Raw genomic sequence first — 27,286 nt, forward strand, 5'->3', positions numbered from 1 at the left:
GTCGTGACGTCACGCGTGCAGTCAGCTTGAGGCGGGGCCACTAGAGCCAGGCTGTGAGGACGCAGCTTGCCATAACATCTAGCGCCCCTCCCTAGTAACCGGCATGCACTGCGGCGCGGAGGAGGGCATTTTGTGGTGAGGGAGAAAGCTGGGGGGAGCAGGAAGAAGAGAACACAAGATGGCGGCCTAAGGAGAGAACGGAGGGCTGCGGCTGTAGTGGAGGGAAAACCACAGAAACCCGGCGCTTAAGGGTCCGGGAGGCTCGGTAGGAGCCACCTATTGCTCGGGAGAAGGGGCAGTTAGGTCAGGGGAGCGGCGATCTTCGGCTGCCCCGCCATCTTCTAACAAAGAAAGAAACGGGAGCCTGAGCCCTCCGGGACCCTGAGGCATCACCCCCCGGAGATCTTCGTGATCCCAGTACGAACTGGTGCGTCTTGTCTTTGGAGTTCTCGTCACCCTTCCGCCCCCGGATCATGGCTAGCAGCAGCGGCTCCAAAGCGGAGTTTATCGTCGGAGGGAAGTACAAGCTGGTGCGGAAAATCGGCTCCGGTTCCTTCGGGGATATCTACCTGGCGATCAACATCACCAATGGCGAGGTAACGAGGAGGCCTGCTTGTCTTCTAGTGCCCTCTAGCGGCCGCTCTGATCGGGAGTGACGAGTGACTGCAAGCTTCATCCGTGCTGAGTGGGATGTGGTGGCTGCCATTAGCTGGCTGCTGCTGTCCTGCCTGACCTAGTTCTAGTCCATACCGCTGCTGTGTGTGGACAGGGTTCTATATGGTGGAGCCTCAGATATTCGAACTTTATCTGGTGTCATATTAAACTTATGTGATCTGCATTTATCATGTACATCGGAGCATGATGGGAAGCTTACCTTGCCTTGTGCTCCTTTATGTAACCTACAAGGTTACCTGGCGACAGGATACAATGGGGTCACCTCACTAATTGAGGAGGTCTATGCCTGGATTTGGCTACTAGGTGGCTGTTTTTTATTTTTTACTAAGTGGTCAATCCAGATGAACGTCAGTAGATAACCACCCAAAAAAGAGTAATCCGCACTCAACAACAAAGTATATGTAACAGATGATGGTTCTGCTCAGAAGAGCTTACAGTCTGATGTACTGGGTGACCACAATAGCCAGAAAGGCTTGTTCTGTCCAAGGGTTGGTCACCTTTTCTACTAAGGCTCCTTTCACACTAGCGTTCGCTGGTCCGCTCGTGAGCTCCGTTTGAAGGAGCTCACGAGCGGACCCGAACGCAGCCGTCCAGCCCTGATGCAGTCTGAATGGAGCGGATCCGCTCAGACTGCATCAGTCTGGCGGCGTTCAGCCTCCGCTCCGCTCGCCTCCGCACGGACAGCTGAACGCTGCTTGCAGCGTTCGGGTGTCCGCCTGGCCGTGCGGATCCGTCCAGACTTACAATGTAAGTCAATGGGGACGGATCCGTTTGAAGATGCCACAATGTGGCTCAATCTTCAAGCGGATCCGTCCCCCATTGACTTTACATTGAAAGTCTGGACGGATCCGTCCGAGGCTATTTTCACACTTAGCTTTTTTTTTGCAATTTTAATGCAGACGGATCCGTTCTGAACAGAGCCTCCGTCTGCATTATTATGAGCGGATCCGTTCAGAACGGATCCGCCCGAACGCTAGTGTGAAAGTAGCCTAAACAAGCTAGGACCCATCTAGCTTCGTACAATGTGTATTGGGGTCATTTTAAGAAGGGACAAGGTTTTGACCAATAATGGTGATAAAAGGACCAGGTTCAAAGTTTATGAAATGCGCCTGCTAAAAACATGTTTTAAGGCTCGATTTACGTCTTGCGATGTAATTAATCTAAATGTCCTGGTAGCACTTTCTAGACTACTGGTGCAGCACAAGAGAAGTCTTGGACATGGGGTAGAATTATGGAGAGAATTAGATTTCGTTCATTGGCAGACTATAGAGTGCAGATCGACTGAAATTCCCCCCCCCCCCCCCCCATGTGCTAGATGCCAGCTATTTTGCCCTCATTGGCTGCTGGTGTTTTGTTTTGGACTTTTTGTCTACCAATGTTTGAGTAGTCTTATGTCCATGATTGGACCAGCTGTGGCTTGATGGGTCTGTGGCACGCTTGTGGTATATACCACCCGACTGAAGTGAATGGAGGATTAGTGGACGTCCAGTGTAGGTGGCTTTATTCTAGTATGTGATCTGGCTGATATGCTCAGGAGCCTTTTTATGAAACTATTACCGTATTTTTCGCCGTATAAGACGCACTTTTTCTTCCCCCAAAATGGGGGAGAAATGCCCCTGCGTCTTATACGGCGAATGCAGTCAGTTTTACATCGCTGGATGCGATGTAAAGCGAGCGGGGACTCGGGGAGGGACTGGGAGGAGGAGCTGGGGCCGGCAATAGCGGCGGGGCGGTGCAGTCACTGTACTAAAGGCCCGCCCCGCCGCTCCGGTGTACTAATAAAATGTCATATTCAATTAATGGTTACTAGATATGCCCCTTTATGCCTAATGGTACCTTAAATCCTAAGCGCATCCGTACAATGCAGGCCGGGCGGGCGGCAGCGTAACTCCCTGATGTCACGTGCCTGCGCCGCCTACTTTATGAATGAAGCAGGCGGCGCAGGCAAGTGACGTCAGTGAGTGACGCGCCGCGCCGGCTGCCCGGCCTGCCGGCATTGTACTAAAGCGCTTAGGATTTAAGGTACTTTTAGGAATAAACAGGCATATTTAATAACTATTAACTGAATAAGACATATTATATTAGTATACTGGAGCGGCGGGGGATCTGTGGATGGCACAGTTATGGGCTGGGAGGGTCTGTGGATGACACATGTTTAACAGTGCCATCCACAGATCCCCCCCCTATAACAGTGCCAGCCACAGATCCCCCCATAACAGTGTGTCATCCACAGTTCCCTCATAACAGTGTCCGTCATCCACAGTTCCCCCCATAACAGTGTCCGTCATCTACAGATCCCCCCCATAACAGTGTCCGTCATCTACAGATCCCCCCATAACAGTGTCCGTCATCCACAGATCCCCCCATAACAGTGTCCGTCATCCACAGATCCCCCCATAACAGTGTCCGTCATCCACAGATCCCCCCATAACAGTGTCCGTCATCCACAGATCCCCCCATAACAGTGTCCGTCATCCACAGATCCCCCCATAACAGTGTCCGTCATCCACAGATCCCCCCATAACAGTGTCCGTCATCCACAGATCCCCAGTAATAGTGCCATCCACAGACCACCTAGTTCCAAACCCACAGCACACCTTTTGGTTAAAAAATTTTTTTTTCTTATTTTCCTCCCCAAAAACCTAGGTGCGTCTTATACGCCGGTGCGTCTTATACGGCGAAAAATACGGTATACTACTTATTGTAGTAGTCTGTATTTATAAGGGCAGGAGTTAGTTGTCTTCTGTCAGGTAAATGAAAATCCAGAATGGCTCCCATTGACCCCTTTAAGAATTGTAAGTTTCCATGTTAACACCCCAGGCCACTGCCTTCACAGACTTCTATGGTTCCACCAAGGACATCTGCATAGTTTGGAAAGTGTTCTCGCCACAAACTGGTCACTGTTGCTTTCCTATGAAATTGGCCCTCCTGGAGAAGATGGTTGCTGTAAACAATCAATAGCTGTTGGCCAACAGGTAACTCTCCCGATTCCCTCCCAGGTTTCACATACATGTTCTTACTCGGCCATATGTGTATTCTGTGGGGAAAACGGAGAAAGCCGCTCCCAGACACTTCTGGTGGTGGCTTATCTCCTGGGAGAACAAAAGGAAAAGGTGAAAATATTCACTCTACCAGATCCTTCTCTCCACGTCATTTGTCGCAGGAGAGTCGAGAGCTCATGACACACTAGTGTCAGCCAAACCCACTGTTCTCGGTGCGTTCTACCAACTGTATACGCGGGCCTTTAGAGTGTGATGTGCCGAGGAGCTTGTTACTGGAGGGCGTGATGGCTCTGAGCATGACTGTACCTGCTAGAGTTGCCATGTTAGTGCAAAGGACTAGCACAAAGATGAACAAGACTTTATTTGTACCACAGCCAGTATTTCCAATGTCTGGTCCATTGAGGCGAAATAACAAATATTATGGAACTACTGCCTGTGGCACATCACTTTCCAACTTCATCACTCGGGGTTCAGTTGGGGAGTCCTGACAAACAGTCCCGTGTGCCGGATGTCTATTTGATATCTTTGATAAAACCTGCAGCGGAAGCTCAAGACTTATCCTCTAACAGACTTGAACAAGCCCCAGAAGATGATATACAGGGTTCAATGGTGTCTTATTTTTCTCCCTTAAAGTCGCCAAGTAAAAGTAGAAGCCACAAGCGTGTTCTCCGCTCACACTTCCTGATCAGTTTGTTTCTTTTGTTGGGAGGTGGCTTGTCGTAGTGCTTGTAATCTGTCAGATGAATTGCTATGGGTAATTAGCCAGTATACCTACAGCAATTTGCCTGGTGGTAGGTGCCCCGTCCTACCACATACCAGGTTCACACAGTGCCACCTAGCAAGGTCTTAGTGAGTCATTTCCTTCTCTCTTCTTGAGTTAGGCTGTTGAGACAGTGATGAGGAAGATGTGCACAGGCTTTAGTCGCCCACGCTACAAACATTACTTGTAGTTGTGTACAGCTTTCATTTTCTATTTCTATGCAGTTTATAATACATTTCATAGTGGGAAAAAAAAATCTCTTAATGTGCCGTAGCCCATAGTAAATAAGTCCATGAGAAGAGCCTGACATTTCATGCTCACCTACTGTAATTGAAGTCTGAGAAGGTGAGACCCCCTCCTCCCTTAAACATCTGAGCCTTTCTTGGCCACAACTTGATCGCATTTGGTCCCGGTGAGGTGGGTGGCCTGCTGTATTCATCTCTTTTGATGTCGGCCTACATAAAATGATGTCGGTAGTTATCCTCTGTGTAGCCTTTGAGAGAAGCTGTAAGACCAGTGACAGGCCCTTTTTCAAATGCTGAAGGGGTACAACTTTTGCAATGTGAACATTGTAAAGGGTATGCCTGTCAGAAACATTTATGGTCACGGTCCTTGCCAATCGCCACAAAGACCACAGCTAAGAGTTTGAGTAAAGTGGTGGTTGAGTGCTGTAATCGGCTGTTCCTGACAGCGCCAATGCTCGATCACCACTCAGTTTAATTACCCAGTTCTGGTCTTTTGGTTGGGAGAAACAGGGCTGGGTCCCCCTGAGATGGTGATTGGTGGTGTCTATGTAGTCAGATCCTTAGCAGCATAGCACTATTAAGCAGGTATGTGAGAGATGCTACAGTCCAGGGTACCTACCTCTTTAATCTTTCTACCCCTGTAAGTTGACATTGTTTCTTGGCTGACACAAAGATTGTCACTGGTGGTGAATAATTAGTGCTGCTCCTGATATTATCTATTCGTTTTCCATACAGTACAAGTGAATATAGGCCTTGCTGAGATCCCGACTACTTGATAAGTGTTGTTGGGGTCCGATCTTTGGGTTATTGAATCTCAACAGTTGTCTCTCCCAGCTTCCCTTAACACACATGTTCAGTTGTGATGAAGGTCTGTGTATGTGAAAATATTCACTTTACCCCGATCCTTCTCTCCCACTGACATCTGTTGGGAGCTTCAGCATAGTCAACCCTTTACAACCTGGTATGGTTGGTCATGCTGATTAAAACAATTATCTTTGTAGATTCTACCGCTGCAGAAATATAAATTACTTTATTTATGCAAATTGGTTGGAGCACTGAGGGATTGGCTGTAGTGCCAGGAGCACCACTACAGCTTTACCCTGGTGCCCTGTACACTCCCCCCTCCCTTTTGATTGACAGGGCAAGATATCTAGTCTTGTTCTCCAGGAATAATTAAAAATGGCTGCAACAACCTGAAGTAGTTATATGAGCATGATTGGTTGCCTCTGCTTGTAGAGCAACCTGGAGGGGTCAGGGGCTCACTTTACACTACTCTCTGGCACTTGCATATACTATGTATTTGTGAGTTTTCCTGTCGGGCTGCTCAGCCAAAATGGCATATCGTAGGCAGGATCACAGGCCATGTCCCCTCCCCCCACCTAGGCAGTTCTGCAAGTGGTGGCAACCAGTCTTGCTCACATTCTTGGACAGTTTTATGGCAGAGAGCTGCTTTAAGGAATTCTGTGTGAATATAAATTGGTACAGATGGTATTTAATTGTTGTGTATATTACAGTAGACATTTACTCATACAACCGTCTGCATCCGTTTGAACGGATCCGGTTGTATTATCTTTAACATTGCCAAGACGGATCCGTCATGAACTCTATTGAAAGTCAATGGGGGGCGAATCAGTTTTCTTTTGTCGGAGAAAACGGATCTGTCCCCATGGACTTGTATTGTGGGTCATGACGGATCCATCTTGCTCCGCATCTCAGGACGGAAGGTAAACTACAACATGTTGCAGTTTTCTCTCCGGTATTGGAATGGAATGCATTTTGGAGCACTCCGTTCTGTTCAGTTTTGTCCCCAATGACAATGAATGGGGACAAAATGGAAGCTAGGACGGATCTCAATACTGGAAAACTAAAACGCTAGTGTGATAGTAGCCTTACGCTGGAAATCTGGTGTAAATTTATAATTGAAGTCTATTCCGGCTGCTGTAGTAGATCAGTTTCTGGCGCACAGAGCAGCAGATCTGACATTTATGAAGGTCTATGCCTCTAAAGCTGGTTAATCATCCTCCAGGGAGTTCACGAATAATGAGGTGTGAAACTCAGGGCTTAGTACATGACTCCCCATATGTGTTTAAAGATCTAACCAACGTTGACCACATCTTCCAACATATCCCTCGTGTATGAGCACTTTTACTCCTACCCCCTTCATGTTTAGTTATTGTGGTACTCTTGGTGGTGCTGACATGTGAGAAAAGATCTCCAAGAATGAGGTCTCCATAAGAGCTTTCAAGGACGTGTGTAGACTTGGGGCAGTCCCTGACCTTTTGTATTTTTATCTTTCAGGAGGTTGCTGTAAAGTTGGAGTCACAGAAAGCTCGCCATCCTCAGCTGTTGTACGAAAGCAAGTTATACAAGATCTTGCAAGGTGGTGTTGGAATACCACACATCCGGTAAGCCTTGTAACCCTTCCTTTACTCCTCAGTGGGTGGGTGTGTGGCATTCCTGTGGAGAGTGTGCCACGTTCTGTTCCCCCAACATCTTACTGTGTGTAGTTTATCCTGCTTGTCCTATCTAGAGGCGCAGGCTCAACCAAGGTTGCACAGGCCTGTATACTCAATGATCAGCTTCCTGAAGTAGAGGGGCAGAAATGCTGTGGTCAGAGCATCCACTAAGACGGTGTAGTACAAGTAAATGAGCTTTTCCCTCAGAGGAATGTGAAGGCTCTGCCGAGTACTCCAGGTTATCAAGGCTGGACAAAGGTGGAGCCTTAATACATTAGGGACATGGTATGAAGAAAATAATCCTCCCACGTTGCAGGATATGTTCTATTGACTTGCCCTTTAAGAGCATTTTGTCAGCAGAATGGGCAGATTCTCTGACTATATATTTATGTGCCTATGCAGTGGTCATCGCACATGTAACAGGTGACATTTGGAACAGTAACAGTCTTTGCCATAGAAAGATGGCCCGGAGTAGAGTATGAATGAATTGTGTGGAGTTGTTTCCTGGAACTTGATATGCTGTAGATGTCTGCCGTGTCTCATGCTGGGCAGCTGTCTGGTTACTGACGCCCTAGTACTTATAATGTCCCATGAGGACATGTTTTAGGTGTAGAGGAAACGTGAAGCACCAGGATGGTGATATATTGTGATTGCCGTGCATAGTGGTGGTTTCTCTTAGTAGTTTACTGAGGTCATTAGTGTTTTAGATCTCTAGACGGGAAAGAACCCTGGGGCCATGGTGCTATTGTGTGGTTGTGTATGCCAGCATGCAGACTGGTAGGACACAGTGCTGATGGCACTGAATTGGAACCGCAGGAATAACGCTGTCACTGCGTAATAGACATGGGTCATCTGCTATTTCCCCTTCACTTTTATTAAAGGATATCCCTTTTGGGCAATTGATGGCATATCGCTAGGATATGGCATCAGTGTCTCATAGGTGCACATTTCACCTCTGCAACATACTCCTATCTCGAACAGCCCCGCTCTCCCCTCACTTTAGGGGGCTGTTCTGGAGATTGGTGCAAGTCCCACCATGCCATCAATAGCCCTCATGTGAATGCCAATTTAATCTAGTTTTCCTCTACTCTACTGTTTTGGTGGCAGGTAGTTTGTTTTTCCACTGTGGATACGGTACCCCCTCATTGTAGCTGGTAGTGTGGAGAAGATTCTCAGACCAGTCACTAGTTATCAGTTGGTCATGTGACCTTACTGGTTTTTACTTGCTTGGAACACATAAGGCGTGGTATCTGCAGCTTTGGCACGGTGGAAAATGGGGTTGAGTCATGTACAGTCAAGTCAGTTCCAGACAGCGGAAAAGGGGCTTTAGAGTCAACAAGCAGGGAAGAGTTGTGGCTTGAATTTCACGGTCGCCCTGCTGGAGGCTGCACAAGGCTCTTCTGGTCTTTCCTTGAATTGAGGACAAAAAACTGCATTCATTATAGATAGATGGTAAATTAGATGTGTCTAACCCTGTCATGTGTTGACCTACCTTTTAAAAAGTGCAACTCTAACTTTAATGCTCTGACAAACCTTTTATCAAATGAGGGCTGTTGTGTTTCTGAAGAATATTTCTGTCCGTCTCTGATAACAAAAATGGAGGGGGGGGGAGTTCCGTTTGAATAAGCAAGGAGTCTCAGCTCTTGGCCATCTACGCAAAGTCCCATAGAGATGGAGTGACGGTGTGCATGTTTGACCGACTCTTCACGGGACATTGTTCTCATAATAAGCAATGGCCCCACTGATCAAACACTTACTCCCAATTCACATGTAAACGCCTTTAAAGGGCTTATCCAGCTTTGTAAATTTGATTGCTTATCCCTGGGATAGGCTGTCAATATTAGATCGTTGGGGTTTAATTTTTCAGCCCCTGCAGATCGGCTCCTTGAAGAGGCTACCTTCTCTTCATTGTTTACATCTGGTTGCAGGCCACCATGAGTATTGACGTCCCATTCACCTGAATGGGTATTTTCCAATAAGGAGTCAATATTCTCTTCAATAGTGTCTTAGGCTAGCTTCACACCAGTGCTTACAGTGTCTGGCAGAGGAACAGCCTGCCTGAAATGGTTTGGTAGTACCTTTCTGTGCCTGAGCCCGTTGACTATAATGGGACTCGGTGGGTCTCTGGCCTGTTTCCGGCATTAGTGTTGGTATTTGTCAGACCAAATCTCGGGCTGGGTCCCATTATAGTCATCTGGCGGTGCTCTGTGAGTTTCCGGCTATGCCGTATGATGTAAGCACTGGTGTGAAGCTAGCCTAAGTTCGTCTTTCTTGCCTGCTACAAGGATTGGTTTTCTGGCTGGTTAGCAGAATAAAACTCATCCAGTGGCCACATTACTACAATGATCGTGCAAGCAAGGCAGGTAAAGCAAGTCGCATTGGCTTTACCGCTGCATAGGCCATAACATGCAGGGCTCTGCACATATGTTGGGTAATTCCTGGGGGTGGATTTGGCACAGATCTTGCTGAATGCTTAGTTATCAGTTCTTTGCTGGTTGCGATTACATATTTATTATTGTTCAGTTGCAGTGTTCTGCATTATAACAAATGGAGTTCTCCCTTCATCTTTTAGGTGGTATGGACAAGAAAAGGACTACAATGTTCTAGTCATGGATTTGTTGGGGCCCAGCCTCGAGGATCTCTTCAATTTTTGTTCCCGCAGGTTCACTATGAAAACTGTGCTTATGTTAGCAGACCAGGTAATCCATTCATCTCTAACCTCTGGTTGAAGGTTGAAAGGCAAATGTAGCTTTAACGGGTATTCACCATCTCAGCCTTTCATGGCCAAGATGGCTGGCTGCACTCTGCTGTTTCTGTAACTGGAGCCTAGAAAGTGGTTTAGCAGAGCGAGCTATGGTGCTTCCATTTAGGGCTCATTCAGACGGCTGTATGCTGTCTGCAAAAATGCGGGTCCGTTTTTTTTGTGGACAGCATACGGCCGTCTGAATGCGTCCTAACAGTGATCAGCGGTTTGCTTAGCTCCCATTCACTGCCTACGGAAACAGCGGTGCGCATACCTCCACTTACACCCGCCCATGGCTTACTCTCTATTAAAGGCTGACATAGGAATAACCCTTTAATATAGTAAAAATAATAACTTTCTGATATACAATTAGTCTTTATCCCTCTGTGGACTTCCTCATTCCAGCAAACATTGGGCTTGCTCTGTAGCTGTCTTATTAGCATGTGGTTCTAGTCATGTGACACCCTCCTCATGGAGGTCACATGACAGGAAGTATATGCACGACTGCTAATATTTTCTCCAGTGAACAGCCCAGTAGATTTATAAAGTACTGATGGTTTTTCTTACAGTATTATTTTTATTGTGCTTTGCCCTCTTGAGTTTTTCAGTATTCTGCTCATTGTACAGACCGGACCCTTTTTTATATTTTCTGTTCTTAGATGATCAGTAGAATTGAATATGTACACACAAAGAATTTTATACACAGAGACATCAAGCCAGACAACTTCCTAATGGGCATCGGCCGTCATTGTAATAAGGTTAGTATTGTGTGCTCGGCAGTCTGCGTTGCAGTGACAGCCTTCCGTTGCTCTGTCTTTCCATCAGATCTGCTCCGTGTATAATCCTACATCGTCACATTCTGTCTTAATCTGCACTTCTAGGAATGAGTTATCACCTTAATCGATATTCATGTGTTGCCATATGGTACATTACTACTAAACCCAATTTATCGCATGAGTTGTGATTAAAAGGAGTTATGCATACACATGTATAATATATAGCCTTGGTAAGGGGATCACATGGCAGGTTGACCACAAAGCTTTTAGTTGACTAGCGTTGTGGTGCAGCACATGTGTTCTGCTCTTTTGCACCGGCATTCGACATCATTCTTTCAAGACTAGGTTCACACAATTTTTATTTCTTAATATGAGGAGTGTTCACCACACATTTGTTGATTAAATCGGCCCATAAACTGCCTCCCGTTGATTTAAGTGGGAAATCAATGCATCGATTCAAATGCTGCAGAATCCATGCAACCGTAAGACTAAAGGCCTCCATGCACATTAGCTGAACCTGCCACTATGTGTGGGCAGCCCCTGACTGCTGTCAGAGGAGAGAAGGATCAGGCAAAATGAATATTTTCGCCGGACCGTTTTGTTCTACCAGGAGATATACCGCCACCTCCAGAACTGTCTGGCAGCGGCTTCCCATAGAATACACATAGTCGAACGTGTATAATGGTGGGGCTGTTAGACAAACAATCGTTCAGCCGGCAGCTATTGAACGTGTGCGCCCACCTAATCGGCTCTGAAATCCTTGTGAACAGTCTGCCAGTACATGCCTCTGATTCCGCCATGTGTACACACTGACACTGCATACCTCATTTTAATTGCAGCTCCCCCATTGATTACTGCTCTAGGTCATGAATTTCTTTACCACTTTATTTTTTTGCATGGTTCTTAAATCTTTATATATATATTTAATCTCTAGTATTTTCCTGAGCTAACATAACGTGCTTCATTGAAGTTACCAGTATGTTAAGAGCGGGCAGACAGGCAGCAATTGGCAAATCAATAAGCATGCTGTGCATAACATTCAACTGGGGGCAGTGCCTTACTATAAATGTGAACACCAAGCAAACTTGCCAATTGTTCTCTCTGTTATCTGGTTGTGGATAATGTTTACCTTTGTTTGCCTGTATGAATGCCAACTCGAGGCCAGAACATGCAAAGTGAACTGGGTTCCAACAGAGGTGCTGTAGCCTCCCTGACCACCTACCTGTTTTTTTTTTTTTTTTTTTTTTTTTTTATATTCCTTTTGTTTTTTTTATGGAAAGGACGTGGCTAAAATGGGCAACTTTCGTGACTAAAATAAACTGAATTTTTTTTTTCCCAAGGCGTTTTATCAGCTTCAATTATCTGACAAGTATTGTACTGTGCTCATTTTTTTGCTTTACATTTGCCTTGCTGCCATTCACGCCCTCTATTAGTGTATTCAGTAGCCACTTCCCAGCGACTGTAGGTATTGGTGATGTGTAGCACGGTTGTGGCATACGCACAGCACAAAATAAGATGCATGCACCCGTATACTGGGCGCCGTAGTTACTCTTCCACTCCTGGGATATTGAAGCTGATAACATGGCTGCTTTGTTTCATCATTGTCTGACTGGACCTTTTTAACACCATGCCACGTGACCGGGTTTATTTTTCATGATGGTTGCCATTACTTTGGGGCAAGTAGGTGAGAGATCTTTCCACTTGGGGTCGTTATTCCCTTTTTGACCATTTGAGATGACTATATACTCCGGTTTAAATGAAACACACTTCTGGTTTTCTAAACTGAACAGGGGACCTAAGGGGCTTCCACTAAGTGTCGCTAATCCTACCAATGGGGAACATGGATAGTAGATATAACTTACACTGACTAGGCTGTCCGGCCTCTCTATCTTCTGCTGTAGTTTCCTAAACAATTGGCAAAAAGTGCCAATGCATACCACCCAAGTGGAGGCCATTGAATGAATGGAGCATGATGGGTAAGCTTGACATATGTGCTTGGACCGTTTCCAGGTCGTATATGTCAGAGGTTTACCAATGCAGTTTTTTCATTTGTCACTTACAAGAGGTTTGTGTGCTCCCGTTGGGAGATCATTAAACATTGTGGCAATGTGCAGTGAGCTCTGTTCAGTAGCAGCTGCCAAAGAGTGAGGAGCCCAAGCTCTGTAGTCTCAGTGCTCTGCTAGTCATACTCCCAGAAAACCTTTTTTAACCCCCAAGTTTTTAGCCCAAACAGTTCTTTCAGGCAGGAAAGGAAATATGATTTTTCTCGAACAGTATTTGGGTTGTGTGGCTGCAGAAGAGGGGATGGGGCACTTCTGGGCCCGCTAGAGCCGTGATAGTTAGACTGTTACATCAGCCCATTCTGCAGGTGATTATTGGAGGGTAAGCGTTCCCGCCCAGCAATCTCCTGCCATTCCATGCAGCGATCTCCTCCGCAGCATGGGGAGGAGTGATCATTATGCCATTGCTCGTCCCCATGCTGTATAGTTTTGTCAACAGCAGATCGTGATTGGGGTACTTTCACACTAGCGTTAAAGTTTTCCGATATTTAGTTCCATCCTAGGGGCTCAATACTGGAGAAAAAAATGCTTCTGTTTTGTCCTAATGCATTCTGAATGGAAAGCATTCCATTCAGGATGTATCAAGATGTCTTCAGTTCAGTCACTTTTACGATGTTTGGCCGGAGAAAATACCACTCTCTGGATCCAGCATTATTATCCATTGAAATGTATTAATGCTGGATCCAGTTTTCCGTTCTGCGCATGGGCAGACCTTTTAAAAATGTGAAAAAAAATACTGTATCCGGTTTTCCAGGTGACATCAGAGAGACTGATCTAGTATTTCAATGCATTTGTCAAACGGATCCAGAAACAAATGGTAGGTATCCGTTTGCACACAGATTTCTGCATCCGGCAGGCAGTACCGGCAACGGGACTACCTGCCGGATTCTTCTAACACTAGTGTGAATCTACCCTTAGACACCATAATCTGCTGCCTGCAAACGCTATTTATTTTTTTGACGTGTCAGAAGATTTGGATTGCCCGATCAAATGTTTGCACGTTCATCGGGCAATCGGCGGCAGTATTACACTGCAAAATGATCGCTAGTAAGCTTTCATGTGAATGCACGTTAGCGTTTCTGCCTAAAAATCGGTCTGTCAAATCCAGGCTTTAGTCTTGTTTTTAATCCGTTAGCTGCCATAAAACTGGAAGTAAAGCTGTTACAGGTCCAGTGAGTGCTCTCATTCCCAATCTTTCTAACCGCTGTCATGATCCTGGTCTTATAACTTGGGGTCCTTTTGCACATATAGATCTAGCAGTCATCAGCGGCAATGTAGGAATCTCCTCTGCTGTATGGACACAAGCAGTCAATATAGTGATCACTTGTCCCCTTACAGTATCATTGTGCTGTAAACCTTGATCTGCTGCACAGGAATAATCATATTTTATGCCGGCAGAACAACTTTATCACCTGATAAATAAATCTGCCAGATCTGTACGTGTAAAGGGACCCTCAGATTGAAATGAAACAGCACCTCTGTTAGTTTCCTGGAATAGGCCAGCCATGTTGTATTAGTGGCCTAACCTTGCCTATAAGCAGGCCCTCCATAGAAGTTGCTTAGAGGATCAGAAGTGTGTGATTTTTCCGGTACTTAATTGCCATCTATACTGGTTTTGCAAACCCAATGTGATATTTATTTTGGGGGGGGGGGGGGGGGGAGCCTTTTTATTTGCCCCGGTCACCCAGGAATGCCTATGTTCCTTATTAGTAAACCCTTCCACCCCTTTTCTGGCCTTTCCTTTCCTGCAGATTTCATGTACACCCCAAGCATGGATCCTGTGTGCAGTTACTTCTAAGATCCATAGTCCAGATTGCAGAACTCCAAAAAGTGACTCCACAGACTTGCATGGTTTATTATGGGTCGGGCCAGTGTTTTGTGCCATAGAGGCAGGGCGTCCTGGCGTCATCTTTACCTGCCCAGTATTGTGCTTCTGTAGTAACCAGGCCTGCATGCTTATCACTATAATTCAGGTGACAAAATGCCTCACACCTCTTCCTTACTGAAGATTTTATGCCGATTTGTAACATTCTGTGAATGGGTGTTTGAGGAAGGGCATTTATGGAAATGAAGCTGCTTTGTGGCCTCCTCCCTTAACAAAGGTGCTCTTTGCTCCTGTGCTATGGAAGGGATCCATGAATTGTTTCCAATTATTGAGAAAACTGGTGGTTGCCAAATGGACAGTATCATAACCTTAAATGGCCTTTTCTGAAATGTGGGGTGGTAGAAATTTGAATTTGGAAGGGGTAAAAAAAAAAAATCAAGTTATCCTTAGCTAGCTACTTGGTGGAAGGAGGATGGCATTTGACTCCCCTGTGACCGCCTCGGTGTTGCCTGTCTGCGCCGGCCATTGTTGCAATGTTAGCGATACTGTTTGATGCACTGCCACCCTCTATTGTCTGTTCAGTGTTTCGAATCTCCAGTGGGGAAGAGGAAAAGAAGCATGACTGTTAGTACTTCTCAGGACCCATCTTTCTCAGGATTAAACCAGGTCTGAAAACTGTCTCCTTTTCCACCTTCCACCCCAAATTCATGTGCTTTTTATCCTTGGTTTTCCCTTCTACTTATTTTAACCAAACAATCCGGGCCTTGCACAAGCACCTCTTATGTTGGCATTATTCAGACATACTTGGCAAACATGCAACATTACTAAGGATGTATAAGCTTTTATTGCTGAATGTTTTTTCTAGATTTTTATATATATTTTTTTTTTCTTCCACGTTTTGTGCAACCTGCATAAGAGCTTGCTTCAGAGAAGAAGCGTGTGAGCCAGTTTCTGACCCTATTAGGAAGCGAACCACTGCATGCCTTGGACTTGTGCCAAAACGATCCATTGGCATTGTTGCACGTTCTAATGTTTAATATAGTGAAGACTGCCTCCCAAGGAACCACATCATTCAGTGTGACTCTTGTGGTTGTGCCATTTGCATTCGACTTTGTATATCTCTTGCCATTTACATGATTTCCATTTGGTGTTGGTGCAGGCCCATCCACTTCTCATGGATTCGGGTAGATCTGAACTGCCACTGAAATAGCAAATGTTTAAAGTGACCGTAGTTGTGTTCAGCCCTGTGGATAAAAAAATAAAAAACACTCCAAAGTGTTAGATGATCAGTAGTACTTGATAGAGCCTGTCTTGTTAAAGGGGTTCTGCACTTTGTTTAAACTGATCTATCCTCTGGATAGATCATCAGCTTCTGATTGGCGGGGGTCCGACACCCTGGACCCCCGCCAATCAGCTGTTTGAGAAGCCGCGCCGCTGCCTTCTTAAACAGCTGATTGGCGGGGGTCCTGGGTGTTGGACCCCCACCGATCAGAAGCTGATCTATCCAGAGGATAGATCATCAGTTTAAACAAAGTGCAGAACCCCTTCAAAGAGAACCTGTTGCTACAAAATGCAGTGCACTCTGCAGGTAGCATGTTGTAGAGCAGGAGGAGCTGAGTAAAACGTGTATTTTATATATCTGGTACTTCTTATGAATTTGCGTTTCCCCCATTAATAGCCATCAATGACTATATATGTATACACACTTGCACAGAGAATGCTCTGATAACACTAACCCTGTGTACAACTATCAGTGGCTGGCAGCTATCTCTGTATGCACACTTAGGCCTCATGCACACAGCTGTCACTGGTCGTGGCCCATATTGCGGATCGGCAATATGCGGGCACCAGCCGTGTGCTCACCGTATCAAATGCGCACCCACTCACAATGGTGCGGAAGGAGTGGAGGCAAGGAAGCACTACGAAGTGCTTCCATGGGGTTCCTCTCCGGGGAAAAAAAACTTGTTCTATATATAATTATTTTTTTATTTTTATTTTTTTTGTGTGCGGATGGATCACAGACCCATTTAAGTTGAATGGGTCTAGATCCATCGTGGCAGCTGCACGGATAGTGCCCGTGCATCGGGGACCGCAATTTGCCATGTGCATGAGGCATTATCAGTGTGTGACAGCTTTCTCTGTATACATACTTACACAGAGAATGCTATCAATTACTGATGACACCTCCCCTGTGTACAAATATCAGCGTCTGATAGCTATCTGTATACACACACTTACACAGGGCATGTTATTTATCACTGATAATGCCTGTTTCACATCTGCGTTAAGCAGATCAGCAGACTGTAACAGCAAAGAACACGTGGAACAAGCCTAACGCCTCCCTGTGTGCAACCAAACTTAGAAATGGCAGCAATTTAAATGTATATACTAGTTTTCCTGAATCTCTTCCCCCGTAAAGCTATATTTCAATCTGCTCAGCTCCTCATGCTCTATAACCTGTTGCCTGCAGAATGGCCTGTTTTGTGGTGACAGGTCCTGTTTAAAAGGGGTTGTCATTGAATTCAGGTGAACAGAGGTTTTCAGGGACTTAAATATCGATAACCAATTTTCAGGATGGCACACCCACCAATCAACTGGCAAGTAGTATGGTGGCAGCACATGGTAGTGCAGCTTATTTCCCTTTTACTTGACTGGGACTTCACAGGCAGAGGCTGCAGCGGGGGTGCCGTGGGCCAGATTATCACCAATTTGATATTGATTACCTATACTAAGAATATAGGGCATCAGTATATAAGTGCCACATAAACCCTTTAATCTAGATGCTGAAAGTGTTAGAATTGAAATGATAAAATTTTAAAATAAAATTGCTCAAACGTTAACATGCCTTCTAATCCAGCGCTGATGCTCCGGTGGCCCCCACCAGTCTTCATTTGCTGATGCGGTACCCCATTTCTCTCCTAGCATGTGTGACATTGGAGTGAATTGACGCTGTGGTCACATTGTTGTGCCAGAAAAATGTTCAAGTACCGGTAAGGGTGACCAGAGCATCAGCAGTGGAGTAGCAGGAGTTTATTGGAAATGTCTGACACCAGTACTACTCTGTGCATGCCCCCTGTGTGAAGTTGCATGGCATGAAATGTTAGGGAATGCACTGCTGCACTAGGAGCATAAATGTACAGTTCTGGCCCAGTTATGTGAGCAGTGGTAACTGGGTTATGTTCACACCACAGGACTTTCACACGACTTTTGGCATGTATACTGACCCATTGATCTCAGTGGGAACCCATTCTGTTCTTATGACTAATTGAAGAGGAGGCCGTGGTGGATTACCACACTCTCTGCATATAAAGCTATCAAATACCACGTGAACACTCTGTTATGTGAACATAGCCATAAATTGACATTTGCTGCTAAAAACTTGTTCACTCATGGTTGCATTTTGATTTGTGTGAATAGAGAGAAATTGATCTTGAAGAATGTCATGTAGTTGTGTCCCACTGGGATGGTCCAGATATTAGAATTTACCGGTCTCAACTGACTGGTTCTCATGTAAAATTTAAAGCAGATTTTTACCGCAAAAAAAAATGATTTCACCGATACGGTGAATGAGGGCTTCCTGAGTCTCCTCCATTGGAGTGGCTATGCACGTATCTGTCTACCGCGCCATATACTTCTTTGGCGTTATAGAGCACTGTCAACATTACTTCATAGAGATGGTGGGTTGCACAACCACTCCATTCAGAGACGGGACCAGTCGTTCTCTGAATCGTCTGGCCCCTGACAATCCAATTATTTATCATCTAACCTGTGGATGGGCGATAAATACTTGTCATGGGTTGTCCTCTCTAATAGTTGACTGGTGCGATGTTCTTGTCCTTTCCCATCCCAGAAGCCTAGAATAAGAATCCTCAGAATGGGCAGCCTTGTCTAGCGCTGTGCCCACTTGAGCCTTTTTCCCTGCCCAGAAGCTCAACATGTATTGCCTTTTAGTTGTCAGAAAACTAGTATCACGGTTATTGGTATTAAAAGCATGTTTTACTAGACTTGCTCTTAATTGTCTCAGAAAGCTCTTTATATTAATACCTGTTTCTTTCCCCCCATAAGTTATTTCTTATAGACTTTGGTCTGGCCAAAAAGTACAGAGACAACAGAACAAGGCAGCACATACCTTACAGAGAAGACAAAAACTTGACTGGCACAGCCCGCTACGCCAGCATTAATGCCCACTTAGGAATTGAACAGAGGTAACAATACTTCAGACAGATGAAACGGAATGCGCTTTGTGTGATGCCATGCAGCGGGTTCTAGTTTGCCTATATTTTAAAGATGAGCGCTCTGTAGGGTCCTTTCTGTATGGAAACCTATGGTGGTCACAGATGAAATGATTGCATTTCTACTTTGTTTGCTAATTTGTGTAGCATTCATGCACTATGGGGGAGATTTATCAAAACTGTGTAAAGGAAAACAGTTAGTTGCCCATAGCAACCAGTCAGATTCAACCTTTTCATTTTTCATAGCTCCTATGCAAAATAAAAGGTGGAATCTGGTTGGTAAAGGCCTTTGAGCCTTCGCACAAGTTAGATAACTCTTCTCTTATTGTATAGTGTTCCATAGAGCTACTGCAGCATTTTCCTGCCGTATGGTTTGAATAGCCATGTCTGACCAGGTACTTTGCTTCTAGATGCCCATGTTGATTTCTCTTTCTTTCCCCTTAGTCGTCGTGATGACATGGAGTCTCTAGGATATGTACTAATGTACTTCAACAGAACCAGCCTTCCTTGGCAGGGACTGAAGGTAGGCCATGTTCTGTTCATGAGATAGATGCGTCATGTATGTACCCTGTCCTCCACCCTCCTAGTTTTCTGTTCTCTTATGTTACGTATGCTTGTGTCCATCCTGTCTAGTATTGTAATGCACAACGTTTTTATATTGTGAACCACATGTTCCACAGGCTGCAACGAAGAAACAAAAATACGAAAAGATCAGTGAAAAGAAGATGTCTACTCCTGTTGAGGTTTTGTGTAAGGTAAGTATCTAAAATGATTACTGGAGCTCCAGGAGAGCGTCTATAGTATAGAATGGCAAACACTGACCCAACATGCTTGGCATGCGTAAGCGCTGGGGTATCTGTTACGTGTTATACAACAGAATGGCCAGTCTCTCCTGTTCTGCTTTAGTCTTCAGATCTATACACATCTTTAGGAGCTTCCATCAAAAATCCTGGACATGATAGAGCAGCATATGACAAAAACATTCAGTGGGGTCTGTTGGGCGCTGCCAGTGTTTATCACGTGACTGATTTCGCGCTGCCGTCCTTCTGGTGGTTTGCTTTCTTTCATAGAGCAGAACATCAGGAATGGACAGCATAAATGGGAACACAACATGTATATGGTATGCAACTTTCTAACTCCATTATAAATAGGTTTTAGGTTCATTTACATAGAACATGTCAACTCCTTAAAGGGAGTTTGTGCTTTTGACTATGCTAAACTGTTAACTGCACTAATAGAGGCCAGGGAGGGCTGAACACATTTACTTCTGGTGTCTTCTCACCAAAACTAGGGTGAGTGAAGTTTAATTTTCAGTTTCTGGTCTTCACACTGAAGTGCTCTCTGCACCGAGCTGCTTCGCCCGACTGCTGTAGTGATCTCCTGGTTGGATGGGGGGGGCAGAGAGCATTTTATGGTGAAGCCCACCCTTGTCTGAAATACACTTCATAGTCTCACCACTCCTGATGAGAAAAGCCCCAAGAGTCATTTTTATAGTGTGCTACCTAGTTTTGTCAACAGTTTAGCATAATCAAAACTGCTTACAGACTCCCTTTTAAAGGGGATTATCTTTATTTAATTGAAGTTTTTGATTTATATAGTGTCTACATACTTAAATTATGTCGACGCCATCTGTTTTACAATAGGACTCGCATATGCACACACTGACCTAAAACAATTTTTTTTTTTAAGCTACAAGTAAGGTTTTTTTTTTTTTTAAATTCACATTTTCTTACAGGGATTTCCTGCAGAATTTGCTATGTATCTCAATTATTGTCGTGGATTGCGTTTCGAAGAGGCACCGGACTACATGTATCTGAGGCAGCTTTTCCGAATTCTGTTCAGGTTTGGAATGTGCAGCATACATTTAACTGAGCCACTGCAAAATGTATAATTAATAAGACAGTAGGGTCTCCTTTATATGACACTAAATGCTATTTAATGGACACAGTTTAAAATGTGTCTATTTCTAAGCATGGTTGGAGTTTCTCCCTTCCCCCTCCCCACATTTCCTTTGCCACCAATGCACCTCCAGAATATATAGTGGTCTCTTTATTCACAATTGGACTAGGTTCACATCTGTGGTGGAGGTTCTGTTCAGAGCCTCCATTGCAGATTCTGGCAAAAAAAAGGCAGATCAAGTACTACTGCATTGTCTGAAATCCAAGGGACCCTGACAGGTGCTGTAGGGATCCATCATGTACCACTTTTTGTTGCCACACTGTGACAGTAGAACATTTTATGTGACTGTTGTTGGGCATATGAGTTTCTGATTCCATGTTTATGTTCTTTTCCAGAACTTTGAATCACCAATATGACTACACGTTTGACTGGACAATGTTGAAGCAGAAGGCAGCTCAGCAAGCGGCCTCCTCCAGTGGGCAGGGCCAGCAAGCCCAAACCCCCACAGGCAAGCAAACTGACAAATCCAAGAGTAACATGAAAGGTTAGTAGCCAAGAACCAAGAGACGTTTCAGGGAACTCAAATTATTATTAGTGAAGAAAAAAAGCTCAATTTGGATTTTCACAAATCAGAGTGTTAGATCGAGGAGGTGGTTTAAAACCAATTCGGCCTTAAAAATGAAGAAAAAAAAGCATATCCAAAAAGACGTCCTTGGAAGATTTGACTACTAACTTTAAATTCAAATTTACTTATTTGTGTATCAATATAAAAATCTCTCATCTTCTGGGATTTGGGGTCATCTTAACTGCATCTCTTTCATGCATTAACTCCCTTTTCCAAATGTGGGGACCAGTTTTGGTGGTGTGAATGTGGAGCCTTCTTTTATTTCACATTCCTGGACCTAACACTTTAAGGACTATCGGGAGCTCAGATTTTTTATTTTTTTTTCCTTTTCGCTGTTATTTTATTTTTTTCCTTTCGGCCTTTCTGTTGCAAAAGGGGTCTTGTGCCGTGCTTCAGGTCCCTTTTGGTATCTGGTTTGTAAAATATATATATGGTGGTGGACTCAATTTCTTCTTATGAAAATTGCTGGGAAATCGTGACTATATTAAACATGTTAAGTTATTTAGACTTGAAGTGTAAAAAAAAAAAAATCAAGGGGGTCATTTACTAAGACCGGCAATGGTCGTAGTGAAATCCCAGCACGCCCCAAAGCCTGCTGCCTCCTCCCACCTTTTGGAATGGTGGCAAGGGTGCCAAAGTTAAAAATTTAAGACTTTGGCACCCTGGAGTGTCGGACCTGACTGAGACCTGTTGGTGGGACCCTTTTAGGAGGTCTAGCGTACACCTTATCCCCCTATCCTTCATTGTAAAAAAAGCTCACTCTATAAAGATGCCCATTCACATGAGGACACGGTTGGTCTGGCTATCTTATGTGCATGAGGGGTTTTGGGGTTCACCCCTGAAAGATGAGGCCTGTTTAATTTTAACAGTTCTAGCCCTTTGTGCACAAGGGAGATAAGCCACCACCAGAGCTCAACAGCCAAGTAGAAGTTAGAAAGATGCAGTAACTTCATAGGTTGTCACTTGGTAGGATTTATGGATGGTTTTTATCCTTGGTTTAATACTACAAGTCACAATTTCCCACGCAAGCTCTTCAACTTGTTTGTCAGCCATTTGTTTGTTTTTGCTTAAATGTGCACATTGACATTTTATGTGTTTTTGAGCAAGACCAGTATTTGCCTTTTTTTTTTTTCCTGTTTTGTTTCTTCACTCTTAACTGTTCTCAGGTCAGCAGTCATTTGTGCCTGTAGCACGTATTAAACATGTTGCTGTCCACAGGTCTGCTGCACAGCCAGTGAACTTCGGTGACGTTTTCTTCGAAAAGTGAGAATGTGGAAATCTGACCAGGGCTTGGGATAATGCAAAATAAGTGTTCAGAAGGAGACTGAGCAAAACCAGTCACTAAGGATTCAGAGCGGAGATCATTTAAGTGACCTGGAAACAGATATGCCAAACCCTATAAAGGCTTGTTTGTGCAGTTGTCAAATTGCCACCATTCTCCACATGTTATCAGACGACTATTGACAATGGCAGCACTAACTAGATAGTCGATGTGCAGGAACAAACTCCTAACTTGTTACCTCCCCTCTGTACCAGTACTACAGACTGCTTGCAATTTATTTATATATATTTTTTTTTATTTCACATAGACAGCCGGCCAGTTTACATATCACCTGAAACAGGCAGCCATGTAAACACACAGTGAAGTAGTTTGTTGTAATAGCCACAGTGGTTTCTACAATTAGTCCCATGTAGTTATCCCAAGGAAGTGTCCAGTGTGCTAACCCAGCATATGTATGTCATGTAACGCTTGCTACCAAGTCTCAGCACTGTCACATGACTGATGCCATGGATGCATTACACAGGACTCACTATACCATACCTGTTATAAGAATGGTATACAAGTAGAACTTCTATTCTATAATTTCCTATTGCATGAATATCTCTCTCTGCATCAATTCTGTACCCATAGAGAATGAATGGGTCTGCACCCGTTCCGCTATTTGCAGAACTGATGCGGACCCATTATTACGGATGTGTGAATTGAGCCTTAAGCTGTTAACTTTTTTTTTTTTTTTTTTTTTGCCATAGAAAGTTTGAAAAACGATACTGGCTTGTAGCCTGTCATTGCTTCCGCAATGTACATTTTTATCATTGGCATTAATGTTAAGGGCACCTATCACACGTTCTAGAGCAGGAGAAGCTGAGCAGACTGATATAGTTTTATAGGAAAAGAGAATTTTTTATTTGGTCTCTACTGAGCTTAAAATGAATAGTTTCCCATAAATCTGTAGATCAGTCTACTCGGCAACAGAACAATGCAAACAGCGTGTTTGTGGTTACGTATAACGCTGACCAGACCTGTTGGTGTATTTTCTGCTGGTTGGTGGTAGTGATAACAGCAGTAATGTCTGCTGTTCCTAGGAAGCTGTTTTGTTGTGACTGGTGTCTGAAGTAACATTTCATCATAGGAAAAAGCAGACTTGAAGCCTTCCAAGATGTTTGCCTTAATTCCACCTTTGGTTGCACCATATGGACTTTGTCTTCCATTGCTGGTCAGGGTTTCCTAGCTACAGTGTTTTATTGGCACTTGTGTCCATGGGTGCACACAATGCCTCCCTTGTATTATTGATGGGACAAGACTCTTGCTTCTAGTATTCTTGTAATAATGCAGCACTACAAACTTCTAGCAGTGCATGGTTCTGCACTTGAGGCCTTCTAGATTGCTGAAAATCATTTTAACGCCTGGGGGTCACACAGCATTTTAGCTAGAGCAATTGTCAGCTGTTATGGCCACAACGACAGCTGATGATCCATTAAAAACTGGTGAATCCTTTTCATGGCTGTATTCTCCCTACCCCAGACTGTCTGCTTCCCTTGTGTGAGGGAGAGACTTGGTAGATTGCTCAGGATTTCTTCAGCTTTGTACTCCACATTATTCCTAAGCTCAGTGTTCCCAGGGCCCATCATACTGTGCTTTCACCTCGAGTAGCATAGATAACCTAGCAGAGCTGTCATGTCACCTATGCATCTCTCAGTAGTTTTAATATGAAAGGGACATATACAGTGATGCAAGTATTTAAACCGCTTTTTGCATGAGGCTACTGAGTCCTGCCACACACTGCTGACTGTAATATAGTGCGAAAAATGGAGCCCTGTTTTCTGTAGTATGGGGGTGCACAACCTGGGGTCTACCGTCTTGTTTTCTGTAGCTCCCATCTCTCAGTACAGACATGCTTGCTTTTTTATGTCTCCAGAGGCCTGAAAGACTTGACTGTGATTAGACTGCAGCTTCCTCTAATCAGCAGAGGTCTCTGAAGACGTGAACATCTGCAGGTTGGGTAGCATGTGAGATGTGACTAATCCACCTTATCCTTCAGTGAGCAGGCAGCCCATGTTGGTCTCACAAGAGGCATCTCTCTCAAATTTCAGAGATGTGATTAAGAAGGGGGGGGGGGGGTGTAAAGTAAAGCATTTTTACATTCTTATGTTTGCCTGGTCACTGAAGGACACTACAGTGGTAAAATGGTCAGGAAGTGGTAACTGTTTCAGGGAGGAACAAAAAAGCTCTGATGGGTTCCTTTTTAGCCACCATCTTGTTCCCGGTGTTGTCAAGTACAATGATTGGTCTACTTCCTCCCTCTTTTTATCTTACTGTCATTTCTGGTCTTGCTTGTGGTAAAACGATGTCATTTTACATTTCACTCCGTATGAGTTGGTAAATCTTGTCTCTTTCCCTCTCTCCCTCAGGATTTTGAATACGCAAGGAGCAGACATTGCAGTTCCTGGCACGAGCTGGACCGTCACTCCCTTAAAGCCTAGAGATTTTTAGTTCATATGTACACTTGCCAGCTGTTGTGGGAGACCATTTACTTGGTGTAAAAGGAACTTAATTTCAGTCTAAACTGGCTACCTGCGGCGTCGAGGTGCCGACTTGTAGCTGCTGTTAATTATTGTGAATATCACTAAGATTAGTGAAACATGGTGTCCAGTTCTTTGATTGCAATTCCCTTCCCCCAGAAAGTGTGGGACTGGGTGGTTCAGTTATCTGGCGTTCAGCAGAGTGGTGGAAGAAATTGTGCATATGCCAATTTATTTTTGTTCCTATGGTTAACCTCTTGAACCTTACACTGCTCACGACTTCTACTTCAAAAGACCAACACGAATTGGTTCCCCAGAGACAGTTGTGACGACCCAAGTCTAAAGAGAATACTCCATTGTTTCTTCGGATTTTTCTTTTTCTTCACCTCTGTTTTTTAAGTTGTACACTTAAAACATTCTTAACTGTTGCATTGTAAGGCCTATTTGCTGTCCAGGCAGGCGTTCCTACAGTGAATGAGCAACTAGAACTTTCTTTTGATCTCGTCTGTCACCTTGTATGGTTATTCCGGTGACCACGTGGCTCCAGGTTATTAGGATCGACTGGCATAGCAGCTTCTCTTCCTTAATGTACATGCACAGCAGTCTGCCATTTCTTGATAATCTGAAACCAATAAATGTCCCTGACGTAACCAAAGATTACAATTTTAAGCAGATAATCTAACTGAGCTTTTCTGTGTTTTTAAGAAAAAGGACTGTGCAGACCTAAAAACACAACTTGGCAGTTCTAGTCTATAGAGAATGGGAAATAACAAAGCAAACTGCAGCATTTCTGTCACAATCTTAGTTAACATCTTTTGACTAAAAGCTTATATGAGTGGCTTAGGAAATGTAATCACTGTAAACCTGATCTGGGATATGTTTTTATTTCCAACATTTTTGTTTGTTTACAAGTTCATTAAAAACTAAAAAAATGGACCCGTTTCTGTAAGTAGCGAAGACCTTTATTTAAAGTTTCTTGTCTCGCACTTGATGTTAAAGCGGTTGTCCAGCTTTTAATAGTGGTGTCCTATCCTCGGGATAGGTCATCAATATCAGAACAGCGGGGATCCGACACATCAACTAGCTGATTGGTGGGGGTGTGAGTGCTGTTTACCTGCTCTCCGTCGACATCGCAGTGGTGAGCAGGTGTAATTACAAGAAGCCATCACATTCACTTCAGTTGAATAGGAAGGAGCCATCCCATAGAAGTGAATTGGACGCTTGTAATTACACCTGCTTGCCGTCAACAACAATGAAGAGTACCAGCTATCTGAGGATGGCACATCAATAGTAAAATCCCACTAAACCCCTTTAAAAGGGTTGATGGGACTACCGTTAGGATGGGTCATCAGATTAGCTTGGGGGGAGATGGAAACAAGCAGCTGCTCTGTCCACTGTCTAGTGGTCAGGGCTGATTAATGCAGCATTGCTCCCAGTTTCTTTAGTGGGAGCAGTGCTGCAGTAACCAACTCTGGCCACTACCGGATGGAGCTGTGTAACTCTAGTGCGCGTTTCCAGCGCAGAACAGCTGTGTGGCATCCCCACCGTTCCAATGTTGATGTATCATCAGGGTAGGCCATCAATAGAAGTTGCAAAAAAACCACTCTTTTTCTTTGCTATATAGCAGGCATGGCCAACCTGCGGCTCTCCAGCTGTTGTAAAACTACAACTCCCACCATGCCCTGCTGTAGGTGGATAGCTGTAGACTGGGCATGATGGGAGTTGTAGTTTGGCAACCGCTGGAGAGCCTCAGGTTGGCCACCCCTGCTATATAGTGTAGGATGAGCCATTATTAAAGAATAAGATAGATGCTGTTGTGTATACCGGTTTTATCTGCCATTTTGATTCACCACACGGAACAGTATAAGGGCAGCCATGACAGAACGGTGTCTAAGTACTGCAGGGTCTCCCCGTTCTCTGCCTCTTTCCAGTCAACTCTTATATGCAGGGGGACCAGTGTGAAGCTACATTTCAGAGATCTACACTATAACCAGCTAATCACTGTATACACTCTCCTACTATATATCTGTGCTCCTGGTCCATTAGACAAAGGCCTCATGCACACGTTGTTCCGTGATCCATTTCAGTTTTTGTTTGTGTGTCTTCCTTGATTTTTGGAGGATCACCAGCCATGAAGGAAAGGGAAAAAAAAATCTGTCAAGTTTGCCTTGCAAATGATAGGGGGGA

General features: G+C 44.4%; 1 protein-coding gene across 5 annotated transcripts; it reads left to right on the forward strand.

The window, feature by feature from the left end:
• Nucleotides 1–123: 123 nt before the first annotated feature.
• On the forward strand, nt 124–26,035 carry CSNK1A1 (casein kinase 1 alpha 1). Of its 5 annotated transcripts, none has more exons than XM_044280711.1 (11): nt 125–596; nt 6,981–7,087; nt 9,711–9,837; nt 10,541–10,639; nt 15,125–15,208; nt 18,608–18,747; nt 19,219–19,297; nt 19,455–19,529; nt 20,510–20,616; nt 21,069–21,217; nt 24,989–26,035. In XM_044280711.1, the coding sequence occupies exons 1-11, from the start codon at nt 474–476 to the stop codon at nt 24,994–24,996; spliced, it is 1,098 nt and encodes a 365-aa protein (XP_044136646.1). In that variant the 5' UTR covers nt 125–473; the 3' UTR covers nt 24,997–26,035. The 5 variants fall into 5 exon arrangements, with proteins under 5 accessions (XP_044136647.1, XP_044136646.1, XP_044136648.1 ...); XM_044280713.1 differs by having other exon boundaries at nt 126–596; nt 21,069–21,181; XM_044280712.1 differs by lacking the exon at nt 24,989–26,035 and having other exon boundaries at nt 124–596; nt 21,069–21,222.
• The last annotated feature ends 1,251 nt before the right edge of the window (nt 26,036–27,286 follow it).

Source organism: Bufo gargarizans, chromosome 2 (assembly GCF_014858855.1).
Source record: "Bufo gargarizans isolate SCDJY-AF-19 chromosome 2, ASM1485885v1, whole genome shotgun sequence".
Lineage (NCBI taxonomy): Eukaryota > Metazoa > Chordata > Amphibia > Anura > Bufonidae > Bufo > Bufo gargarizans.

What these genes read in the sequence shown, in the direction of transcription:
- CSNK1A1 (XM_044280711.1), top strand. Translation starts at nt 474, where the DNA reads ATGGCTAGCAGCAGCGGCTCCAAAGCGGAGTTTATCGTCGGAGGGAAG. An exon ending in CACTTAGGAATTGAACAGAG is followed by an intron (nt 18,748 to 19,218) that starts GTAACAATACTT and finishes CTTTCCCCTTAG; the next exon opens with TCGTCGTGATGACATGGAGT. An exon ending in TTCCTTGGCAGGGACTGAAG is followed by an intron (nt 19,298 to 19,454) that starts GTAGGCCATGTT and finishes CATGTTCCACAG; the next exon opens with GCTGCAACGAAGAAACAAAA.